Source organism: Diabrotica undecimpunctata, chromosome 8 (assembly GCF_040954645.1).
Source record: "Diabrotica undecimpunctata isolate CICGRU chromosome 8, icDiaUnde3, whole genome shotgun sequence".
Lineage (NCBI taxonomy): Eukaryota > Metazoa > Arthropoda > Insecta > Coleoptera > Chrysomelidae > Diabrotica > Diabrotica undecimpunctata.
In genome coordinates, this window is record NC_092810.1 from 14,049,653 (window position 1) to 14,073,282 (window position 23,630).

A 23,630-nucleotide genomic window follows, 5' to 3' on the forward strand; every position below is an offset into this window, starting at 1 on the left:
ATGCAACTTCATTTTCAATAAAACTAGCGTACCATGTTTTAGCGGTACTTTTAAGCTTAGAAATCGCTTGAAATATCGTCGGTATACTGCGAAAACCAGGTAAATGACAAATTTTAAAATATTGAGTTAAGTATACCAAAATTCTCAGCTTTTTCCGCTCTACATACAGGTAAAACCAAATAAATGATACGACTTACCCTTCAGCAGATAATTTGTGTAATAAACAAATAAGTTACACCTAATCAACTTTTCGTTTTCAAATAAAACAATATATCGCTACTTACTTCCATAAAATTAAAGTTCTGTTGCATGTAAAACAAAGTAAGCCCACATATATTATTATGCCGGACAACAATATATTTCTACTACTGCAAACCATATTCAGTAAAAAGGTGATAAGTGTCTTTAATACATTTTACGTGTATGATTTATTAAAATTTCTCTTCCATATCGACTAGTAAAAACCTTTAAGTACACTTACTTCATTCTACGTGTTCTTTTCGTTTTTGTATACCTTGACTACCTTCTCGGCGAAGAATCGGTAGACGAAATTGTTGTGGTTTCACTACTGGAACTACTATTTCGCTTGGACTTTTTCCTTTTCGGCATTTTGGACACTTTCAATCACTTAACATTAAAAACAGTTCACTAAATTCTACCGTAGGTTCTTTAACACACTTCTGATATCGTCTATTAAAATAGTGTCGTCTATTAAAATAGATAAAACACGTATCTAGGTAAATATAGCTATTTTATTCAATTAATTCACTCGTTCACAATGGTCGTAATTTAATCACACCAAAATATTATCTCTCGTTCCGCTGTGTTTATGTGTCATCACCGAACTACTCGTGACCATATAAGGCAATTAGTGACCCAAGCCAATCACCGTATTAGAAGTTGAGTGTGGCTTCACAATGTCATAACAGAACTACCAGTATTCCATCTTAAGCTGATTAGGACATTAGGAAGTTAGTGACTTAAGCTGATCAGCGTATTAGGATAATAGTGTGACTGCACAAAGAAAACAAATATACCAACAAACATACATTTTGTAAATGTACCGATAGAAAGAGTTGATAAATACAAATACCTAGGAACCTGGATTTCAAACAATAATGATGAAACAACCGAAATACGAGCCAGGATAGAAATAGCAAGAAATGCGTTTGTAAAAATGAAAACAATTCTCTGCAACAAATACCTTAGATTAGAACTGACAGTAAGAGCACTGAGATGCTACGTGTTTTCGATACTGCAATATAGACTTGAAAGCTGGACATTAAAGCAAGAACACATAAATAAGTTACAGTCCTTTGACATAAGGTGTTACAGGAGGATTTTTAGAATAGCATGGACACAGAAGAAAACTAACGCGGAAGTATTGCGAGAAAAGGACAAAGAATGCGAAATAATAAACACAATAAAAATAAGAAAGTTACAATAGCTGGAACACGTAATGAGAGGACAGCGGTATGATCTGCTAACGCTGATAATACAGGGAAAGATAAGAGGAGGAAGGAGTATCGGAAGAAGAAGAGTGTCATGGATGAAGAATTGAAGGGACTGTTTTAAATGCAGTTCTATAGAACTCTTCAGAGCAGCAGTAGATAGAGTAAAGATAGTGATGATGATATCCAATTTCCGATCGGAAAACGGCACTTAAAGAAGAAGAAGAATAGTTATGTCAACTATATGTCAAAAAATAGAGTCTCTTTCCGGTTTAACTGACTTAAATGAGACACTAATGCTTTCTGACGTTAATTTTTCAAATTTATAATCCAAGTCTCCACCTTCAGTGTCCCCACCCCAGTAAAAATTACCTGTTTAGTTTAAAACAAAACCCCTAAAAGTACAAATAAAAATGAAGTCTTCTCCAAATCTATATATTTTAACTAATAATTTAAAACCTGTTATTCACATTTAAACCTTTTTAAAATACCTATTGGCAGCACTTTGGAGGTTACAAACAATGTAAAACTTTTGAATTTAGATTGATACTCTATAAATTCTATAATAACTAAAAGGTCCCTGTAAAACTGAGATTCCTGTGCTAATAATAAAAAACTAAAACCTAGTCTCGAAACATAATCTGGCAAAATAGGAAGAATAACTTCAATAGGAGCACTAGAATCAATGAAAAAAAAAAAAAAGAAAAGGTCATTCTTGACAATACACAGGTACCACAGCACATATTGTAGCGAGATTAAATAAAACGAGCCGTTCGAATTTATATAAATATATTTATTTATAAGTTTACAGCACGAGTATCTCTTATCAACTAAACTTAACTCCTATATACACTGTATCCGTAAAGTATGGAACAAATTCTTTTTTAGCTAAACAGAGCATTTTAAGAAATAATCCTGAAAAAGTCGATGTTCGATTTTAATTTACCGTATTTTAAAATAATATTCTAATATACAGGGTGAATTGCTTTCGAGTAATGACCTCACCGTCATTTTTTTTAAATGGAACACCCCCATTTTGTCTCAATTTTCGGATTAGTAAGATTGAAGTAAGATCTTATTTCAGTAAGATTGAAAAGAAATTTATTGGTACGGTTGAAAATGCGCGGGGATCAGTCGTCCCTCTGCAAATGCTGATACAGCATTAGATGTTTTACTTAGTTTTGAAGAAGATGCGCACACTTTTGTGCGGAAAGTTAGTCGCGATATCGGTGTTAGCAAAACAATGGTACACAAACTATTAAAGCTTGAAAAATGGCATCCTTATAAAATCAAACTTGTGCAGGAATTAAACGAAGATGATCCCGATAGAAGAATGCAATTTTGCGAAGCAATGATGGATAACTGCCACCGAGACCCTCTCTTGGTACAAAACATTTTTTTTTCTGATGAGGCCACTTTTACGTTAAACGGCGAGGTTAACCATCAGAATTGTAGATACTGGGCAAAAGAAAACCCCCACTGGAAGCGTGAGCATTATACACAATACTCACAAAAGGTAAATGTATGGGCTGCAATTGTAAGAAATCGAATCATCGGACCCTACTTTTTCGAAGGTAATTTAAACAGGGCAACGTACCTTTAGTTTCTAAGGCGGTATCTCGTACCTACTTTACGTAATTTGTTTCCCAGCAGACGTAATCCTGGAGGTTTTGATGAAAGTTTATGATTTCAACAGGATGGTGCACCTCCACATTATGCTGTAGATGTTAGAAGGTACCTAGATGAAATTTTTCCGAACAGGTGGATTGGTAGACGTAGACCTATTGAATGGCCAGCGAAGTCACCAGATTTCAATCTTTTGGATTATTTTATGTGGGGCCATCTGAAGAATGTTGTGTATCAAACGAAACCAGCAAATGAATTACAGCAGAGAATTCGGACAGCAATAAACAATATTTCTCAAAGGTTCAACAAGAATTTGTACAACGTTTGGGTTACTGTCAAATACAGCAAGGGCTGCAGTTCGAACATTTATAAAGCCATGTATTTCATCATATTCTGTCTGCTAGATAATAGTATTTTTGATAATATTGTTAATTTAACTAACGCGTTACTTTATAAACACACACAAAACTATTGTATTTTTGTCCAACCTGTACCAATTTGAACCAACATGTGATACATTTTTGGAATCAGCTCAGCTAGAGTAATCCGAAAATTGGGACAAAATGTGGGTGTTCTATTTAAAAAAAATGACGGTGACGTCATTACTCGAAAGTGATTTACCCTGTATATTAGAATATTATTTTAAAATACGGTAAATTAAAATCAAAAATCGGCGTGTTTTAGGATTAATTCTCAAAATGCTCTGTTTAGCTAAAAAAGAATTTGTTCCATACTTTACGGACACAGTGTATAAAAGTCACTATGTACTCGAACATTCTGGATTCTAGCGGTCGACAGTTCCCGTCGCATCTAGAAGGACAGATCATTCTCATGCCGGCCTGCAACCGTTATATGGGCTAGGTAGAATAGTTCGTAACAATATTTTAAAAAAATATTACACATTATTGCAACGAAATCCCCAAATAAAATCATTTAATAAGTAATCCCCTCTTTTTCAATAAAAAACCCTCTCTACTGTAGAGTATCTAAAAACACCTAACGCAATTCTCAGCTTCAATTTCTAATACAATTTATTTTACAAAATTTTGCAATAAACGTCAAGTTATTGTTATTTTTACTAATTAATCTCAACATCACGGCATTTTATATTTACTTAATTACTTCAATGCTATTTAACACTGAAAAGTTTAATTTATTTAAGACTTTGGTGACTATATAAAACATTAAGTTTTACATGTGGTAGAACTATGGTAGATTGAAGTAAATATTCCAATAAAAATACAATATACAGAGTTTTTTTTATTGAAAAAACCAATAAAAACCAAAAAAGAAAGATATCCGAAAACTGGTAAATCTGTAAGCAAATTTACCGTCTGCATATTGCAGAAACAAATAAGGATCACTTTACTTTACGATTAACTCGTATTAATCCTTTTCTTGTTATATATATTGTTATGTTTCTTCTTTCCCAACCAAAGAAAAATAAATAAAAAAATCCATCGAAATAAAATTTTAAGATATCAATATAAACAAATTGTATATAGTAATTTAAGATAAGATTTAGTGTAGATAAGAATAGAAATTTGTTTGGCAAACGACCTTTTTCCGTTTCAAACAAAATTATCAAAAAAAACCTTTGTTTAGAATTAGAAGACATTTTACCTGTAAGTTAATCTTTTCATTGTTTGTATAATCAAGTATTAAATGACCATATTCTAATCTTTTGAAATATGTATAAATTGTGTATTGACAAAACCAATTTTAAAGTAAGCTATTTAGTTTTTCTCTGAAACCGAAATTAGACTTTTCCAAAATCATGGTAAACACAATTTGAGCTTTTGATTGGACGGTCGTTTTTAAATGGGAATTTGTAAGCCGATCATGAGAACCGGAGAGGTCAGTTATAATTTGGTCATCGAAGGAAACAGTCGTTTGTCTCAAGATAGGGTGTGGTTCGTGAGTTGGATACCGGCATTGTGAAAAGAATTGAATAGTTTTGCAGAAGGAGATAGCAAGTAGATTGAAAGAGGTCCTTGTATCTACCGTTGGCATTTTGTGAAGATTTGTGAAAGTAGTTTTACGGCATCAAGTTGACAAAAGGAGGTCCTTGTGTCATTAATAAGTAGTTGAGTTTTTGGAGAAGTGCATCAGGTGTTTTTGGTTAGTGCAGCAGGTTTGCAGAGACGTTAGGAAGGAGCCTAGGTGCCAAAAAGGAGAGATCACATCGTTGAGGAGACTGGATTTTTCTGGGTATGTTCCAACATACAACTCAATAAGAAAATAAGCTGTAAGTGTTTTGTACAATTGAATTTTATATCTGTGAAGGATCGGCACATCATGGTCATTAGCATTCAAATTTAAGAACTGAGGTTTTGTTAGGCTAATCAAAAGTTTAAAGTTTTGTTGTTTCTTGTTTTAAGTAAAGAAAAATTTAAGTAAAATTAGTTTTCACTTAATATACATGTATGTAGATTTAAAATCTTATTATTATAAAAATTTGATTTATTTTCTTGTATGCTGATTGATAAGATAACGAAAGAATTTGATAATTGCTGTATTCGTTCATATAAAATAAAGAAACGTAAATTTTTGTAATATAATATATTTTTTATTCTTATCCTTCTTCTCTATCCCGATAAAAGACAACTAGAAAATCTTTGAATCCATCGAACACAGGTAATATAAGGAGTTTATTTTACTTTTGATAACAAATAAGTTATATTTCTTTATTGGCTCAATAAACTAAGATTCAGTCAAAATAAACAATTATAACAATATATATATATATATATATATATATATATATATATATATATATATATATATATATATACATTGAGCCATAATAAAATAAATAAAACAATTAAACGTTTATAAGGACTAAATGCGTAATAAAATCTTTACCGCAGAAATTCCTTTGCCCTTTTCTTACAACTCTATAAAATGTGCTTTAACCCATTTCGCCGTTTATCTGACAACATTGCAGGCTGTTCCACATGCGGATTGTGGCACGTATTTCATAACAGAAAATAAAACATAACACGTACACTCAAGCATGCCATGTCATCTTCCTAAAGTAGCTAATGAAAAAATATGGTTCAAACAGATGACAGAACATTGACATTGAATTGAGATAGGAAAGAAGCTCGAGCAGACAGACAGGTGGAAAAATGTTTTCCGACTTTTTATAGTCGGTTCAGATTTGAGGAAGTAAAGCAGAAAATTGCTTATTGATAAAATGTAACGACAAAAGAATTTTATTTTTCTATAATCTTTTTAAAGAAAAAGAAATAAATGACATATAAGTTAATGCCTTAACACTGCTTCAATATATATATATATATATATATATATATATATATATATATATATATATATATATATATATATATATATATATATATTATGGTATTCCATTAAAACAATACAACTTTAGTTCAATATATTATTCCCAATGACCTAGTAGTAACCAAAATAATTTTAAATTACGGACCTCTTTGGTATGTATTATAAATAAATACATTTAGTTATTGCTTAAACGTTTCGACTGTTTGCCATTTTCAATTACCACTTTATTTTGTAAACTTTATATTATACAATTTTATCTTATGTTTGCACTCTTTAAAAGTTTAACACAAAATGAAAAATTGGTATCTACACCTGACAGATGACATCTGACAGGTGACATCTGGCAGGTATTTTAAAACTCGAGTGGTTCAGGGTCATATTTTAAACATCTGTCATAGTGCATTTAAAAAACAATTTAATTTATTAAATTATAAGACATATTTGAAAGATCTTCAATGTCAATTTTATCATTGATGAAATTTATATCTTTTTTTTTTATTTGTTTTTTATAAAATAAGATTTAAATTCTTCGATAAAATAGGATACATAAACATGACATACTCACTTTTAAAGAGATACGTGTAAACAAGCTTGTTACACAAATTATATAAAACACAACATCTTAATTTTACTCAAAAGTATCTAACAGATGTTGCAGTGTATTTTTACAAAACTGATCGATACTGCAAATCCCTCCTGTCCTCACCTTAATACTGGCTCGCTCGCTCTGCAGACCAGTTAGCTTTAATTGTAACAACAGAACGGATAGTCCACAGTGGGCAATTATTCTTGGTTAACTAAACAGCTAATTCCACAAAACATCCCGTACACGCTAAAGTCCTAATTTGTGCGTGTTTGTGTGTGTGTTCTGTGTGAAATGTAGGTTTAAACTTAATTTTGTCGTTTCAGGATGATGATTGTTGACTGATTGCGGTATGTTGAGTACAAGATAATAATAGATGAAGTGTACATATGAGATATCTTGTAATAAACATGAAGATAGAAGTTTTACGAGGATAAGGTATTTATTCCTGTATACACAATTTTCTGGAAAAATTAAATTAAGCCGATATTAATTTCTTTTGGTACTATTTAATTTTTTTACTACTTGTTTATTATCTTTTAGTCTCTCTCTCTCTCTCTCTCCAATGGCGCTACAGCCAAAATCGGGCCTTGGCCTCCTCCAAACTATGCCTCCAACCTTGTTGGTCCCGCGCCGATCTTCTTCAGGTTCTCACGTCTAGCAAATTTTGCGCGTCCACTGCCAATTCATCCTCTCCTCTTTTCCGTGGCCTTCCTTTTGATCTTGCGCCCTGCATCCAGTTTTCTTTTTGTCTCTTCTGTCATCACGCATGTCTCGCATGCACAACATACTATTGATCTGATAACAGTTTTGTATACCCTGATTTTCGATCTCCAGTGTGTGTTTTTGGAGCGTAACACATAATCGAGTGAAAAATAAGCTTTGTTTCCCTTTGATGTTCTTTTTTGTATTTCTGGTTCTTCTGTTCCATCCGTGTTTAATGTAACTCCTAAATATGTGAAACTTTCTACCGTTTCAATATCGTCCTCTAATTCAACTGTGCGTCTGTTTCCCCTAGCTCTTGCCTACGTTAACTTTTTTGTTTTTTGAATATTTATTTCTAGTCCGGTCTCTTTTGCCTTTGTTTTTAATTGTAATTATATTTCTGCCGCCTCTTCTGTTCTGCGAGACATGTTACTGATATGGGCATAGGCGGAAATCTGTATTGATTTATTTGTTAGGAGATTACCTCTTCCTATATTCAGCTGTCTTGTCACGTATTCCAAGGTCAGGTTAAATAGTGTAAAAATACTAGAATTTTATTTTTGGACACATCTAGATGTAAACCCAACATTTCGCTATAACGAACCATCGCATTTATTATATTTTGTAGTTCTTGTGCATTGCTTACTATTATTACGGTATTATTAGCGTACATGATACTGTTTATGCTGGTTCTGTTAATCTTGATTCCACCTTGATAGTGGTGATAAGAAGCAACTTTGTCGCACTTCTCGTCGAATTTGTATATTTTCGGATGTGGTGTGCTCTATTTCAATTGTTGCTGTTTGTTGCCAATATAGTTTTGAGAAAACTATAAAATACATGGTATAAAAATACAAAATACAACTTAAATGCAAAAATACAAAATAAGGAAAGGAATGAAACAATTAGCAATTAAATTAACTAAGGAAAAGGCGGGGGTAGCGTGTAGACACTTTTCTACGATTTTGGTGGAAAATAGGTCTAATTCAGGGAAGCGTCCCTGCCCACGCGAGCCATGCTTTGCTCTCAATTCCTTACTGAGAGAAATCATGTCTCATTCCTTAATCCTTCCAAAATCTAGCTTCCTACTTCCTATCCCTCCCTGGAGAAGGGCAGCAGCGATCATCACTAACAGTTCAAGACGTAGAGGAAATGATCCTGGACCGGCTTGAAACTGGATTACCACAAGCATGACTGGAGCAGTTTAAATGGTTGTGGTACTGGGATGGGGAAAGCAACGGAAAAAAAACCCAATATATTTTCCACAAATCTAAATGGAAGACAAGAAAAAGAAAAAGCCCTCAGTCCGGGGCAACACTTAAATGGGGAGAGGGTGCGAAGAATGCCCCCGTCAACTACCCAAGAAAGTGGACAGAGAATACAAATATACGACAGAATAGTACGCATCGCCACCTGGAACGTACGCAGCTTATTTATGTCCGGGAAACTGGCAAACACTGAAACCGAGATGGTGAGACTGAAAATAGACATCTTGGGGATGAGTGAAGTAAGATGGCCTGGATCAGGAGTACAAAAACCAAAACATGGATACATATACTATTCAGGTAGAACCGATCCAGAACATCAATATGGAACTGCTATATTAGTGTCGAACAAAATTGCTCAATCAGTCACAGACTTCATCCCTCTAAATGATAGAGTAGCAATGTTAAAATTACAAACAACTCACAGAAAACTAAATATTATTCAGGTCTATGCTCCAACAAGTGACAAGTCAGACGAAGAAATCGAAAAACATAGATGAATAAATAATGCGACTGACAAAAAGAGGTGAGATAACGATGATCATGGGTGACTTTAACGCTAAAATTGGCCGTGATTGCTGAAGGAGACCACATAGGAGCATACGGTCTAGGTACCAGGAATAATAGAGGAGATAGACTTGTACAATTTTCGTAGAAAACAATCTGTTAATAGCCAATACCTTCTTCAAGCAACATCCTAGAAGGCTATACACATGGAAATCACCTGCAGACAAAAAAGACAGAATTGTTAGAAATCAAATTGACTTCATTTTGCTCAATAACACCTTTAAGAAGTACATACAATCTACGAAAACATACCCTGGAGCTGATATACATAGCGACCTCAATCCAGTTATACTGGATTTTAGATTAAAAAGATTGCTCAAAGTCAAAAAGAAAACAGTGACAAGAAAAATAGACATCTCACAACTGAAGAACCCTGAACAGCAAAAAGAAATAAGTATCAAGCTTGAGAAAGATAAAAACGATCGAAAACTTGGTACAGACAGACTTCATTGTTCGTAACTCTATCTACCCAGGCAACCCTCATAATTCTTCTATAGGTCCACATTTCAAAGGCGTTAAGTCGTCTCATTGTGTCTAGATTTAACGTCCATGATTCCACTCCATAGTATAGTACACTGTATACGTAACATTTTGTTAGGCGTACTTTAAGAGCTAATGTTAAATCTTTGCCACATAGGACCTTTTTCATTTTCATAAAATTAGAACGTGCTTTTTCGATTCTGCTTTTGATTTCTGCAGTGTAGTCATTATTTTCAGTTATTATCCTAGGTAAGTGTAATTTTTTACTCTTTCGATATGCTGGCCCTCTACTATCAAGATTTCGTTAGTATTATGGTTGGTTTTACAAATTTTCATAAACTTCGTGTTTTTGATATTGAGCGAGAGTCCGTACTCCCTACTACACATTACTATTTTACTTATGAGTCTTTTCAGGTCTTGTAAACTATCGGCTATTATTACTGTATCATCTGCATACCTGATGTTGTTAACTAAGACTCCATTTACTCTTATGCCGACTGTTCTATCTTCCAGAGTTTCTCGAATTACCTCTACAGAATAAGCGTTAAATAATAGAGGTGATAGTATGCAGCCTTGCCTGACTCCTCTCTTTATTTCTATTTCTTCTAATACCTTGTATGTTTGAAAATAATTTTAAAATTGTTAGCTGTACTTGACCCATTTTTATGTAGATACCACTTTTTTGTATCTGTTTAAACATCTGAAATATCGAACTCTGGAGTATTAGTCGATCAATCTGTACCTATCTTCTTATTCTTAGCCTTGTGTCGTCCATGTTTGGACATAGGCCTCTCCCAACTCTTTTCATCGGTCTCTATCTTGAGCAACATATTTCCAATTTGTTTCGGCTATTATTTTAATGTCATCAACCCATCTCATCTGTGGTCTTCCTCTTGGTCGTTTACTTTCGTAAGGTCTCCAATGTTGTATTGTAGTATTCTAACGTTGGTCTTTTTGTCTAGCAGTGTGGAAATTTTTATTGCTATGTCCTCGACTTTTGTTTTGGATCTTACCCAATTGTTCCTCTTTTTATCTGACAGTTGTATTCCTAACATTGTTCACAGCTCTTTCCATTGTTCTTTCTGTTGTGGCTAGTTTATTCATATTTGCCTTGGTTAGGGTCCAGGTTTGACATCCATATGTCATGATATGAAGGATGCATGGGTTGAACACTTTGCTCCTCAAGTATTGGGGTATTTTGCGGTTCTTAAGTATCCAACTAAGTTTTCCAAATCCTGCCCATGCTAGGCTTGCTCTTCTAGTAATTTCCGCACTTTGATTCTCTTTGTCAAGACTCACGATTTGGCCTAGGTAGATATATTCCTGGATTTGTTCAGTCTCACTGCCATTTATAGTTATACGTCTAGGGTCATCTGTGTTTGTCATTATGACAAACCTATGACCTGTACCTATGTGTAATAAAAAATAATTAAAGCTTGTTTAATAAAGGACATCTATATGAATAAAATAACTGTACCAATAATCAGTAAAATTAAACTAACCTCAAACTATTATTTATGATTAAATATTTAACAAAATTTTATCATCTTTATAACTATTATAATTAAAGTCTTTCCTATACAAATACATTCAAATGTTGCGCGAAGAAGCGTTCTTAACTACGTCATGCGCGAAGCGAACCGATTTTGGAACAATATGGATCATACCTTGTGTTCGTTGTACAATAATGGTTAACAGATCCCCAATCTTTTTTTATTGTTATTGAACTATAATTGGTACTCCACTAAAATACTTCACAACTAGGTTATCCTTACCATTGGCCTTTCTAGTGTTCAGCTTATCAGGGACTGTCTTAAGCTGATTTTGTAATTTTATACTATAGAAACCAATCTTTATGCCCAGAGTAAACCTATTTTTGGATTCGATAACAGTTTTTAAAATAGTAGGACTATAAGTGTTAATCTTAATAGGTATTGTGTACAGCTTTTCCAACTCGAAATACCTTGATTATAGTTGTATGACTAATTCAAAATTCTCTATAACATGGGTTATAATCTTTACATTACATCCATGATTCTCTGTTTAAGATTCTTATCAGAAGATTTTTAAAATTAAAAATCATGATGTTACTAGATCTTGCCGGTATACAACCTCATTATTGGTATTGTTCAGTGTTTTAGAGATATCAACTTTAACTTCAAAGATTTTAATTCTGACAAGAGATCTTCAATTTTGCTGACTAAAGAAATTTTCTTGAAAAAGTTCATACTGTTCTCACCAAAAGAATATAATTAAACGCTTTTGTGTTACTACAACACACTTTTTCTATGGACTAAGACCTAATAACTTTTTATCCAGATGAAAATGTTATTTTATAAAATTTAATAATAAGTTTATAAATTTGTTTAACTATATCTCTACACAAACTTATATTATATTGTAATTATTTAACACCCCCAAGAACATTTTATGGTTAAGGCTGTTTTTTGTAAATAAAAAAATTTTACAATTCACTGTTTTAATTGCAAAGTACGGTTACCCTCGTATGTCCAATATTTTTTAGGTAAAGTTTAATAATAATGTCGTATCATATATATAACAGCGATAGAAATGACTTTTTCACGCTCAGCCTGTGATCTTTTGAATTTTTTTGTCCAGAAATGGTCGTTACGCCACTTTTTACAAGAAAGCGATATAACCAAAATATCCTTCTCTATCACACATCTCAAATTAATTATATCCATTCCACGAAGCGTAAAAACTCTCTGAAACGAATCCAAATTCTCAAGGAAGCAATCCGAGCAGCAATTAGGCATTTTTTGTTGACAGACCGTGTATTAATATCTCCCGAGGGAGTATTTTTGTGAGGAGAGCAGATGTTGCCTCGACCGATTCGCACTCTAGCCCGACCGACCGTTGGTGGATGGAGGTTGGCATGACTTGCCACCGGATGTTGCATGTCCGTTTCTGGCTGACCAAATAAAATAGTTTAGCATTAATAAAGACGGTGGAAGCGGTTTATTCGGGTTTCGGGAAAATGGAAAACACAGGCATGCATTTTACGGTGTTTTGTTGGACATAGTTTAGAAAAGACGATGTAATGTTAAATCTACAACTAAATTTAGGTAATATTTGGTAAATTTGAAGTGAAGCTATTAGTTTTAGTAGCAGCATTAAATAAAGTAATGCTAATTTGACTTTAAGTAATAATTATTGATTTTTATGAAAAGAAGAAATATAAAATTATTAATTAAAAATAAAATAATTATTAATTCAAATAATTATTTTTTCCATAATATATAATATGGTGTTTGATGCAATTACACTGGCCTCATAAAATGCTTACCCTTTTAACACTAGAAGCACCAGCATTTGTGCATACCTAGAAGCACCACCGGCGGTCAAAATGACGGATATTAGAATTTTCTATTGCCAGCCGTTTTTATATTCTTTTTTATTTAATAAAAACCTATATTAAGTTAATAACTAATAATAAAAGACATATTTAATATATTTAAATAAATTATTTAATTATTTAAGTACAATTTATGCAGTAGCAAAATTTTTCAATTTTGCTTGTACATGACCCACACACAAATTTTTTACATATATGACAAATTTCAAATGTTTTATTTTTGTTGCAATTCCCTGTTTGACACTGCTTACGTTTATTATTTGGTGGTTTTTTTGTACCTCTTGGATTTGTATCCGTTGATGTTGTCCTGTCCTTAGTCATGTGATCTTCTCGCAATTCTTCTGCTAACTGAAGTAGGAAATCCTGCCTAGATATTTGACTGCCCGTAACTTTCTTATACAGAACCCAAGCATTTATTCCTGCCATATCTAAAATATTAAAAAAACTTGCAACGGCCATCTTCTTCAAGCAGATTTGGTTGAATACAGTCTAGCCATCTGATCTACAACGTCTACTCCGTATTTTGTCTGGTTGTAGAAGATGATGGTTTCCGGTTTTTTCTTTTTATCTGTGCCCATTTTAATATCATTCGAGTGTAAAGAACTCAGCACTAGAACATTTTTGTTGACTTTTCCCTGGTACGCCGTTAGCGTCAAGTCTTCGTGTTTGAAAATTTTTGTTTTGTAGAATTCCATCTTTTCATTTTTTACTGACGGTGGAATATCCTTTCTTGTTCGGTTGATTGTTCCAACAATGCTGGTAGCCTTCTTTCGTAATTCTTTTTCCAACTTTATGGACGTAAAGAAATTATCCGTCGTGACATTTCTTCCTTTATTTGTAAATGGTTCCATTAGACGGCTAACAACATGTTCCCCCAGAAGTTGATTGGCTGGTCGTTGTTCATCTTTCCCTAGGTAAGGAAATCCGTTCAACAAATATTTGGACTCGACATCAGCTGCAAGCCAGAATTTAATTCCAAACTTATCGGGTTTATTCGCCATGTACTGGGTAAAGCGGCATCTTGCCTTCGTGGAAAAAAGCTGTTCGTCGATAGTTATATTTTCGCCAGGTGTATAACATAATATACAATTTTTCATAAATGGGTTCCATATTCCCGACGCAAGTGCAAATTTATCTGTTGATAATCGCTCAGACCTGGTATTTCTCATATCAAAACGGATAAAACTCATTATTTGTGTAAATTTGTTTCTAGACATCGTCTTTTGAAAAAATTTTGGACCCCATGTACTAGACCACAGCATCTTTATGCTAACATTTCGTGCCATATAAGCTCCCCTAGCATACAGTAAGGATATAAATGCTTCGATTTCTTCAATAGAAATTTGCCAATTTTCATCTTTGAGTTTTTTTCTACCTTCAGCTACAGTACATGATTTTATGTTACGGAGTATGCATTCATCAATCAACAGCCGCCATGCACTAAGCTGCAGAATCCCTAATAATGCTTCTCTTAGCATGAGGGGTTGGTCCAGCAGCTTCCTTTAGAACATTTTGACTGGTACGCCTTCCTAAAATGAACGAGATAAATTAGTATGCAGGTATATACTCATTTATTTATTTATTTAAATGAATGGTACCGTAATAAATAAAGAATGGAACAACAACCAAGAAATAAGAGCGCACATCGGAAAAGCTAGATCCATCTTCAACCAGATGGGGGCCTTCTTCAAGAGCCATAACCTCTCTCTTGGTATAAAAGTAAGGATGCTGCGATGCTACGCCTTCTCTGTTCTTTTTTATGGTGTTGAATAGTTGACCTTGACGAAGATATATGCAGAAAATTGGAAGCATTCGAGCTGTGGCTAAATCGGAGAACACTTCAAATCCACTATCAAATCTCGAAAGTTACAATATTTCGAAAACATTGAGCGAAAGGAATCTAGACGCGCCCTTCTACAAGCTATCCTGCAAGGAAAAATATTTGGAAAACGGGGTCCAGGAAAAAGAACATCCTGCAGATAAGGTAAATATTGCCATGATTATCGCCAATATTCGTGACATCAAGAAGAATATGCTCAAAAATATTATACACCCAAGTGAATACATAAATAGAAGCTACTAATATAATATAGTTGCTTACCTGGTGTACTAGCATTGTTGTCAAGTAACTTCCATCCTATGGTATCTATGGAAGAATTCTCTAAATTGCTTCTGCGAATTCCTCTTACCTGGTTGGTAATCATTTCTGAAGATGTATTGAAGTCTGCATTCGAAGTTGAAGCAGAAGTACTGGGCATCACCTCAATCTCAACTTCACCTTCAGAATCACTGCCCGATGAATGTCCTTGATCAACTGTATTAGGCACATACTCGTCAACTTCATTATCGGATACATCTTCATCAGATAACTCTGCTACAGATTCATCTTCTGACAAATTCTGTAGACACTCTAATATCTCCTGCTGAGTCAAATATCGGCGAGACATGATAACAGCAGGAATAATAAAAATCACAATGTAAAATTAATCAAAATACAGATTGAACATGCAATTGCAAAGAGTACACTCAAACTACATAATAACAAATATTTTCGATGTATTTTATACATAAAATAAGTAAAAACTTCCCAGAAAAGTAGAACAAAAATTAGACTACCTCGTCATTAGGACCGCATTTTTCTAGGTAGACATCAACATAAATATATTCAAAATGTAATTATACTAAGTACCTGTAAAAGAGAAATTATAATCCTCAAGTAAATAATAAGTCCCAAATCATAAATTTTGTAAAATAAATATGAATGAGTAATACTCTAGACTAATGAGGGTCGAAAATAGAAAGCAGTCAAAATGACTGCTATATGGTAGTTCTAAGTATACGTTACCATATCTTAAAAAGTAATTACGCTAAGTACCTGTAAAAGAGAAATTATAATCTTCAAATAGATCTAGGAAAAGTCATACATTATCAAGTTTCTAAAACATTTATGAATAGGTAATACAGAGTGTCAAAAATGAAAAGCAGTCAAAATGACCGCTCTGGTGCCTTTAGTGTTAATTCAATATCTGTATATCGAAAGCATACTGTTCTAAGTTCAATTTACTGATTTTACAGGAAAACGAATTAACGGTTTTTAATAAATATTTAGAATTGAGGAGTTTGCTGTAAGAAGGATGCAGCTCCATATTTAGACCGTTTTGGGTGGAAACATATGCACTAATTAAAAAAATTGGTGGATTGAGTGGTATAAGAACGATGCAGATCCGATAATAAATAAAGAAATTATACGTCTTTGTGGATCTGCCTCCTAACTCATTTGGTGCAAGAAGGGTGCAGCTCCTGCATTCTTTTTGCACCAAACGATTTTGAATGTTCGGTGATTTTCGTGGAATGCAAGGTCATCTTCCGTTAGCGCTGGACCGGCAGCGCAGCTGATTTGTTTTGGCTTGTTAGTCGCTATCATGACTGAGTGGCATGCATTTTCCTGCGGTTTTGCTCATGTGCGTGCTTGTTCATGTAAAAATTTATATAACGTATAAAAATGAGTGAAACCGAGTCAGATCCGTTTAGCGCTAGTAAGTCAGACTATGAACCTACAAGCTCTGATAAAGTTGTTTTAATAGTGATGTGGCAGGATCTTTAGATAGGAGGAAGCATCTAAAGAAGAAACGTACCTCTGTAAAAAAACAACACATTGCACCTGTTGTCAACATGGCACCAACGGAAGAGCCTTGTTTCTGTAACCAAAAATAGAAAAGGTGTCAAACCCACTATTGCAGAAGAGAAAATGTATACGAACTGGAAAGGAATATAGAAAGGACCGAGATTAACTGGATCGAACTGCTGTAACTGCAGGTACAAGTGTTTTTAGAATGTGGACTAAGAAACAAGAAAAGTTGTTCTTCAAAAATTTAACAAAATAGACGACAAAGATTTGCAAAATACCTATTTGGAAGGGTTGATTCAAACTACATAACATTTAAAGAACTCGAAAAAAGACTAATGAAAGGCAAGACCGCACTTGTTCCCACAAATACTTTATAAACCTGGGTAAGCTATCCAAAAAAGTTTGTAGACACGCTTTTGGTTCAATCCACGGGATATCAAGGAAACGTGTGTATCTCGTGTAGATCTTGTAGCATTTTATTTTGAAGTCCCCTCGTATATGTGTTAATTGAAATCCCCTTATATATGCATTATAATAACGAAGAATTTTTTCAATGTTTCTTAGTTCGTATCCTTCAATTTAAAACCCAAATAATCTTTTTCGTTCTTTTTAGGTCGCCGCCGTCGATAATAAATTATTTTATTGTTTATTTATGTCACAGGCGCAAATTCTTTGATATTTCTTTGTTCAAACCGCCCGATATTGCATTTTCAAATTAATTTACGTCTTAATTTCCGTTGTGTTTAGTTTATACCCTAAGTGCTTTGTTTGTTCTAACTTATGCGAGCAATTTTTAAAGATAATTTCGTCACTTTCGTTGGAGCCGCGGTGAAGAGCGGTGATCTCCAGTGGTCCAGCGTCATGTCCAAATTCACGTTGAATTTGTAGTTTTCTGTTTTTGTCCCTGTTCAGGGAAATCTTCGTCTTACATTATGGAAATCAATTTTAGTAGCAGTTAATCGTCTAATTATACCTGTTCCGGTTGTTAAAGAGGCAGAGTCATAAGTTTTGTGCTCAGTGCCGGCTTCGGCCTCAAATGGTCGATCCAATTTGCAGTGTGAGATCCAGTTCCTTTTGTTCGTGTGTTCGTGTCCAGAATTCAACTCCAGTTTCCAACCTCAGGAACTTGTTTTCGTGTTATTGTGAAATCCAGGTAACATTTTTTTGTGTAAATTTAAAGTAAAGCAGATATTTTTTAAATAAACGTAATAATTGCTTTCATAACAAAAAAGTAATTTTCATTTTTAAAGTAGTAAATTTTATGGTTTGACTTTAGCTGTCAATTTATTTATTCAGTTTTGTTTTAAATTTAATGTTAATTTATGACAGCCCGTTTTAACATTTTTGATTTGTTTTGTTTTCTTTAAAAGAAAGATTAGCTTACATTTAAATTTTGTAAGTTTTTGTAGTATCTCCAACTCCTGGAAATTGTAAACAGATGACACATGTAAGTCTTTTTTGTATTTTTGTATTTTGCGACTATTGTGGTAATATTTTGTATTTTTTTTTGAGCATTCTTGTGTTCTTTATGTTTTGTAAGTGTTTGTGGTGACACAAAAATAAATGTTAAATTTTGTTTCTTAAGATTTGTTTATTTTTTTTAACTAACCCTTTTTTTTTGAGTTTCCATTTGGAAAAGATATGTTTTTTTATGTTTAATAATTATATCTCCAGTTACAACTAGCTGGTTGTAATAGGTATAATTAGGCACCTCAAGTGGCGCCCTATATTAAATTTCTTGAGGTGTTTCCGGTTTATTTTCATTCTGTTTGTCCCAAGAGATTTATGACCCTTTATTTCATTTTTCTGGTAGTTACCCCAATCCGACACCCTGTCTTTTACTTATCCACGACCCCAGCTCTCCAACTAACCCCTGAGTGTTTGTTCGCATATGTTTCGATTATTTTGCTTACCCTTCTCCACTCCCATAGTTTCTCTTCCCTCAATTTTCTACCCCTTGTATTAATGCCCCATATGGTAGGCAAAATATTATCGTTACAATCTCACTGCTCAAAATTTCGTGACAGAGATATTGCCAACAAAGGAAAGCATACAAATAGACCCAACCGAAAATCTAACGAAACACTAAAAAATGTGAACATGCACATGCAGAGCTTTCCAAGGCGTGAATCGCATTAGAGTAGAAACAAATCCCGTCGATTCTATTTATCTCCAGATCTAAATGTAAAGAAGATGCATTAACTCTATTTGGAACTTTACTAACCAGAAAGTGTTAGCAATCCTAAATATAAACCCAAAGTTTTACCTCAGGAAATGCCATTATTTTCTAGTCATATAAAGCCTTATAAAAAATAATATTAGAATACAAATAGGATTTAACTTTTTATTAATCCGTGCGAATGAAAATAACAACAAATATATCGAAAGATTTTTTTTGATTTCAGTATAATATACGCAGTCAACTTAAATCAACAAATATTTTTTAGTATAACGATGATACGGGCTAAGGTTCCGCATATGTTTTTCGAGAAAATCGTAAAAACGTCTTATAAAAATTAAGAAAATATGAAATTTATAGACAAAATTTTTCCAGTCATAATTTTAAAATTCCATTTTCAACTGTAAAATGATAAACCGTCTTCGAACAAAGCAATAATTCGTTCTGCCTCTGTTTCAACATGTCAATATTAATCATTTTCTTTGAAAGCGTTGACCTCTGCCACAGAAGTCATCCCAAAAAAAGTTTCGTCGAGTTGCCAAGCATGCCATCTCGAATATAAATCTCACAACTCCCTGCACGAGAACACGAAAGATATGATATAGCTTTCAAAATATAAATTTCTCTGGAATTTGAAATGATTGATATTTTACAAAATCCGAAACAGATTTTTACAGGGGAAGAGGTGGACATATCTACATCTGGAGCAACTTTTTATGTTATAAGAGTGCTACCACTCTATCAATATGGCCAAAAATTTTAAAAGTAATTTTTACGTTCTTAAAAGAAACAAAGGCGCAAAATTTCGGGCCAATGCTTTTTAAATGCTCATATTTTTTCGAATCCCGAGAAAACTAATACGTATTTTTAAAAAATTTAAATGCAGAATGAAAGATTACATTATTATCGAGGGCCAAAAGTTCCTGAAAACTTTTATTATGTTTATTTTAGTAAGTTACAGGGGTGAAAAGAAGAGAAAATTAAGTGTGATTTTTAATTTTAAATATCTTATCCAAAAGTAAGTTGTTGTTAATTCTAAGGAAGTTAAGGCCCTCAGTAATAATGTAATCTTTCATTCTACGTTTAAATGTTTTAAAAATATTTATTAGTTTTCTCAGAATTTGAAAAAAATGAATGCATTTGAAAAGCATTGGCCCGAAATTTCGCGCCTACGTTCTTTGTACGACATAGCTAATGGCTATTTCGCAATCAAGTCGTGAGTGATAAATAAAAATTTTACCACCAAAAAAAAATAGATTTTATTAGAGTCTGCTGCTGAAAATGATGTGAATTTAGGCGTTTAAACTATCCCTACCGGTATTGTAGAAATATAACAATATCTGACCCTTATTAACAATAGCCCATTATCATTTTAATTCATGTGAAGACTCTTTTGGGAAAATTCTGGGGTTTTCGTATGAATTGAGGGGCTTAGAATAAAAGGGATCCAAGTGCAATTTTACTAGTTTTGAGATATTTAAGGTCAAAGTTTTTTTAATAATAAAAATTCCTTGTACATTAGCTACAGTCGTACATGGTATTATTATATTATTAAGGGACCAGAAAAATATTATACCTACACACATTTTTAAAAAAATAACCAATTAACCTTTATTAAAAAAAAAAGCACTTGGAACCCTCTTATTCTGAACGGTCAACCAATTATTATCTGGACTAAAATGAATCCGTAGGATCTGCAGGAAAAGAGGTAAATTTTGAAAATGTTTGTTTAAACCTTTATTGGGTAAATTATTTATTTATAATATAAAACGATAAAATAATAAAAGAGTGCCAAAAATATCTTTTCACTAAGCAAGTTTCACTCATAATCAGAGTCCAGCACTGCTGTATCTTCCATGTCTTCGCCAAACTAAATTTGCTGCGATGCCGACTCCAACGTTTTAGTTTTTTCTTGAAAACCTTCTTCAGACGCTTCGTTGGCGGTCTTAGTTTTTAATTTTTTCTTGTGTTCATTGGGAAGATTGTTGTAGAACTCGTGGTAAACCGGTGGAATAAAATCGAGAAGTTTTTAAATATTGTCCCATTTCAATTTATTGATTTTTATCGGCTGAGCGTTAAGATTTTTTTTAAACATATTTTCCATGGTAATAGTAGGACGTCCAGCTCCTTTTTGTACACATACACATGTAAAAAATAAAAACTCTTCATTTAATGTTTCCTTAAAAGAAAACGAAAATGTTTCGGAAGATTTTTCATACAAAAAGTACCGCACTGGTCTCCATTTAAAAAGAACACCTTTACTGTGTTTTTTGGGATCACTTATAACTTTGTTTATTGTTTCAAAACTGTAATAGTTTTCTTGATTTATTCAGTGTACATTAAACTTTTTGCAAGCTGATTGAATTAGCTGGGCCCAGTACTCTGGAATAAATACCTGTGGATTCTTACGCTTCACTTTTTCAATTATACCAAAATCTCTATCGCACTCCATAAATGTATGGCCTGGTTCCAAAAACTTGTGATGAATCTCTTGAATATGAGTAGATTTAACCAAGAACATAAACAGCTTTACAATGTTTTTATTTTTGTTCTGTACACCACAGCAATCGCTATATGCGATGATCTTGGTAACACATTTAGAGAGTACGTTATTTGCAAAATGAATGAGGCACGAACCAATTTCTTGAGATCTTCTGCTTGAAATGGATTCATCCCAGATGTACATTTCTGATCTTCCTGTGGTTACATTGTGAACACACACAGAAGCTGTCGCAAATAAAATGCTTTGGAAGTAGTTATTAAGAGAGTGGGAAGGGTTTGCTGAAGATCAAAACAGATTACGTTCGTATCTACAGATGCTTTTTATTTTTCACTATCTTGTTTTTTCATTGTTTCAGCCATCTTTGCTTTCCGTTGATGAAGCTCTTGATCAAATTTGGCTATTTTTACATTTTCTGAATCTGCTGAATATTCTATAATATTTCTATAGGCGTCACATCTACTGCATGTATCTGAGTTTGGCCTATGAAATGTTAGGTTAAATGCCGTATTAAAAATATGTCTATAATATGAGAGCTTCACTGGATCCTCATGTAGTTCCTCACATTGTTGAACATATAACTGGTACATTTTGTTTAAATTCAAATCTGGTGCCAAGTATCTTGTGTTCAAATTTGAATTCCTTGAATAAGGACATATATTTTGGGAATTTGGCTATATGCTCAATAACACTATTACGTTTCTGTGGATCCATTCTTTTAGTATATTGTTGCCCTCTTCGATCTTTTTCGCATACACCAACCTGATCAGTTTTCTTACAAATAGTTCTAAATCTTTTATTGCTTATGTTTAATGTTCGAAGAAAGAACAGTTTGCAGACTCGTTTATTTAAAAGAAATATCTCTGTGCTGTAGCTTTTATTTTTTCTGTCAATTTTGATCTAGCTACATTCTTCTTTTTTATACAGGAAGATAAAAAGGAATTTTGAAGATCATATGATGCCAGTTTGTAAAAGCTTTTGAACAACTGAATTCGTTTTTCTTCCGAGATTTTTTCGTCGCATTTATACCTGCAGTTATGGTTGTATTCCTGGGCAGATCGTGCAGCATGGTTTTTCCCTTTATGAGCCACATATGCCATTCCAGTATTACGTAATTTTTTTCTTTTGTTAATTTTCCATTTGCTTTCATTTCTGCTCTTTTTACGTATTTTTTTGAAGTTTACGTTTTCTGACGATAAGGATTCTTCTGATGATAATGAACTACCTGGGTTAAATTCACTTTCTTCATCTGTTTCAAACGGATCGACGTTCTCTGAAACAAAAAGTTCCGATTACCGAATTGGTTTAAAAGTAATATTGTTAAAAAATTCAAAGAGAAAAGTCCCAGTGGCTGGCTGTATACTGTAGTTTTAGTATTTTAGTATTTTATTTCAGAGAAGTAAAAACTTAGTTTGTTACGTCTTCGGGTATATATCGGGTATATATTTTATTAAAACACTTTTAAAATACTGCTAAGATATTTAAATAATACTACAACAGACGACGGTAAAAAATTAAATTTTATTTGTGTATTAAAAGCGGCACGATGTAGCTGTAAACAGCAATCATAATAAAAAATGTACAATCAATAACGTTAATTTTAAGGTTATCTCAAAACAACAACATACTCAGTCCGAATTGAACTCTCATTTTAAAACTTAATAAATAAAAACCTACTTACCTTCACTGCCACTGCTATAATACATTTTATATAAATATTTTTAAACTATTTCTATCGTTTTATATACAATTTAGGCCATAAATATCGAAGGTGATAATATACGTTACAACATATAAGTCAAAGTATACTGACCGAATTTAAGTTGGAAGTTGGAATATAAGGGAACCAAGTGCGCTTGGATCCATTTTAAACTGAAGGTTTCTATACTTTTATTCACAAAAGTTTTTTCAAACCCCAGTAGATGGCAATCTATGTATGAAATCACTTAGATCTATTTTAA

The 23,630-nt window shown here is 33.1% G+C and overlaps 2 protein-coding genes across 2 annotated transcripts in view; both read right to left on the reverse strand.

Moving 5' to 3' along the window:
- The window catches only part of LOC140447199 (uncharacterized), a 717,844-nt gene that overhangs the window by 369,959 nt on the left and 324,255 nt on the right, over window positions 1–23,630 (reverse strand). The window lies entirely within an intron of this gene.
- LOC140448200 (uncharacterized) lies at window positions 14,650–15,809 on the reverse strand. The gene is made up of 2 exons (XM_072541315.1): window positions 15,464–15,809; window positions 14,650–14,891 (listed from the first exon to the last, which is right to left on the reverse strand). The coding sequence occupies exons 1-2, from the start codon at window positions 15,807–15,809 to the stop codon at window positions 14,803–14,805; spliced, it is 435 nt and encodes a 144-aa protein (XP_072397416.1). The 3' UTR covers window positions 14,650–14,802.

What these genes read in the sequence shown, in the direction of transcription:
- LOC140448200 (XM_072541315.1), bottom strand. Translation starts at nt 15,809, where the DNA reads ATGTCTCGCCGATATTTGACTCAGCAGGAGATATTAGAGTGTCTACAG. An exon ending in CAACAATGCTAGTACACCAG is followed by an intron (nt 14,892 to 15,463) that starts GTAAGCAACTAT and finishes CGTTCATTTTAG; the next exon opens with GAAGGCGTACCAGTCAAAAT.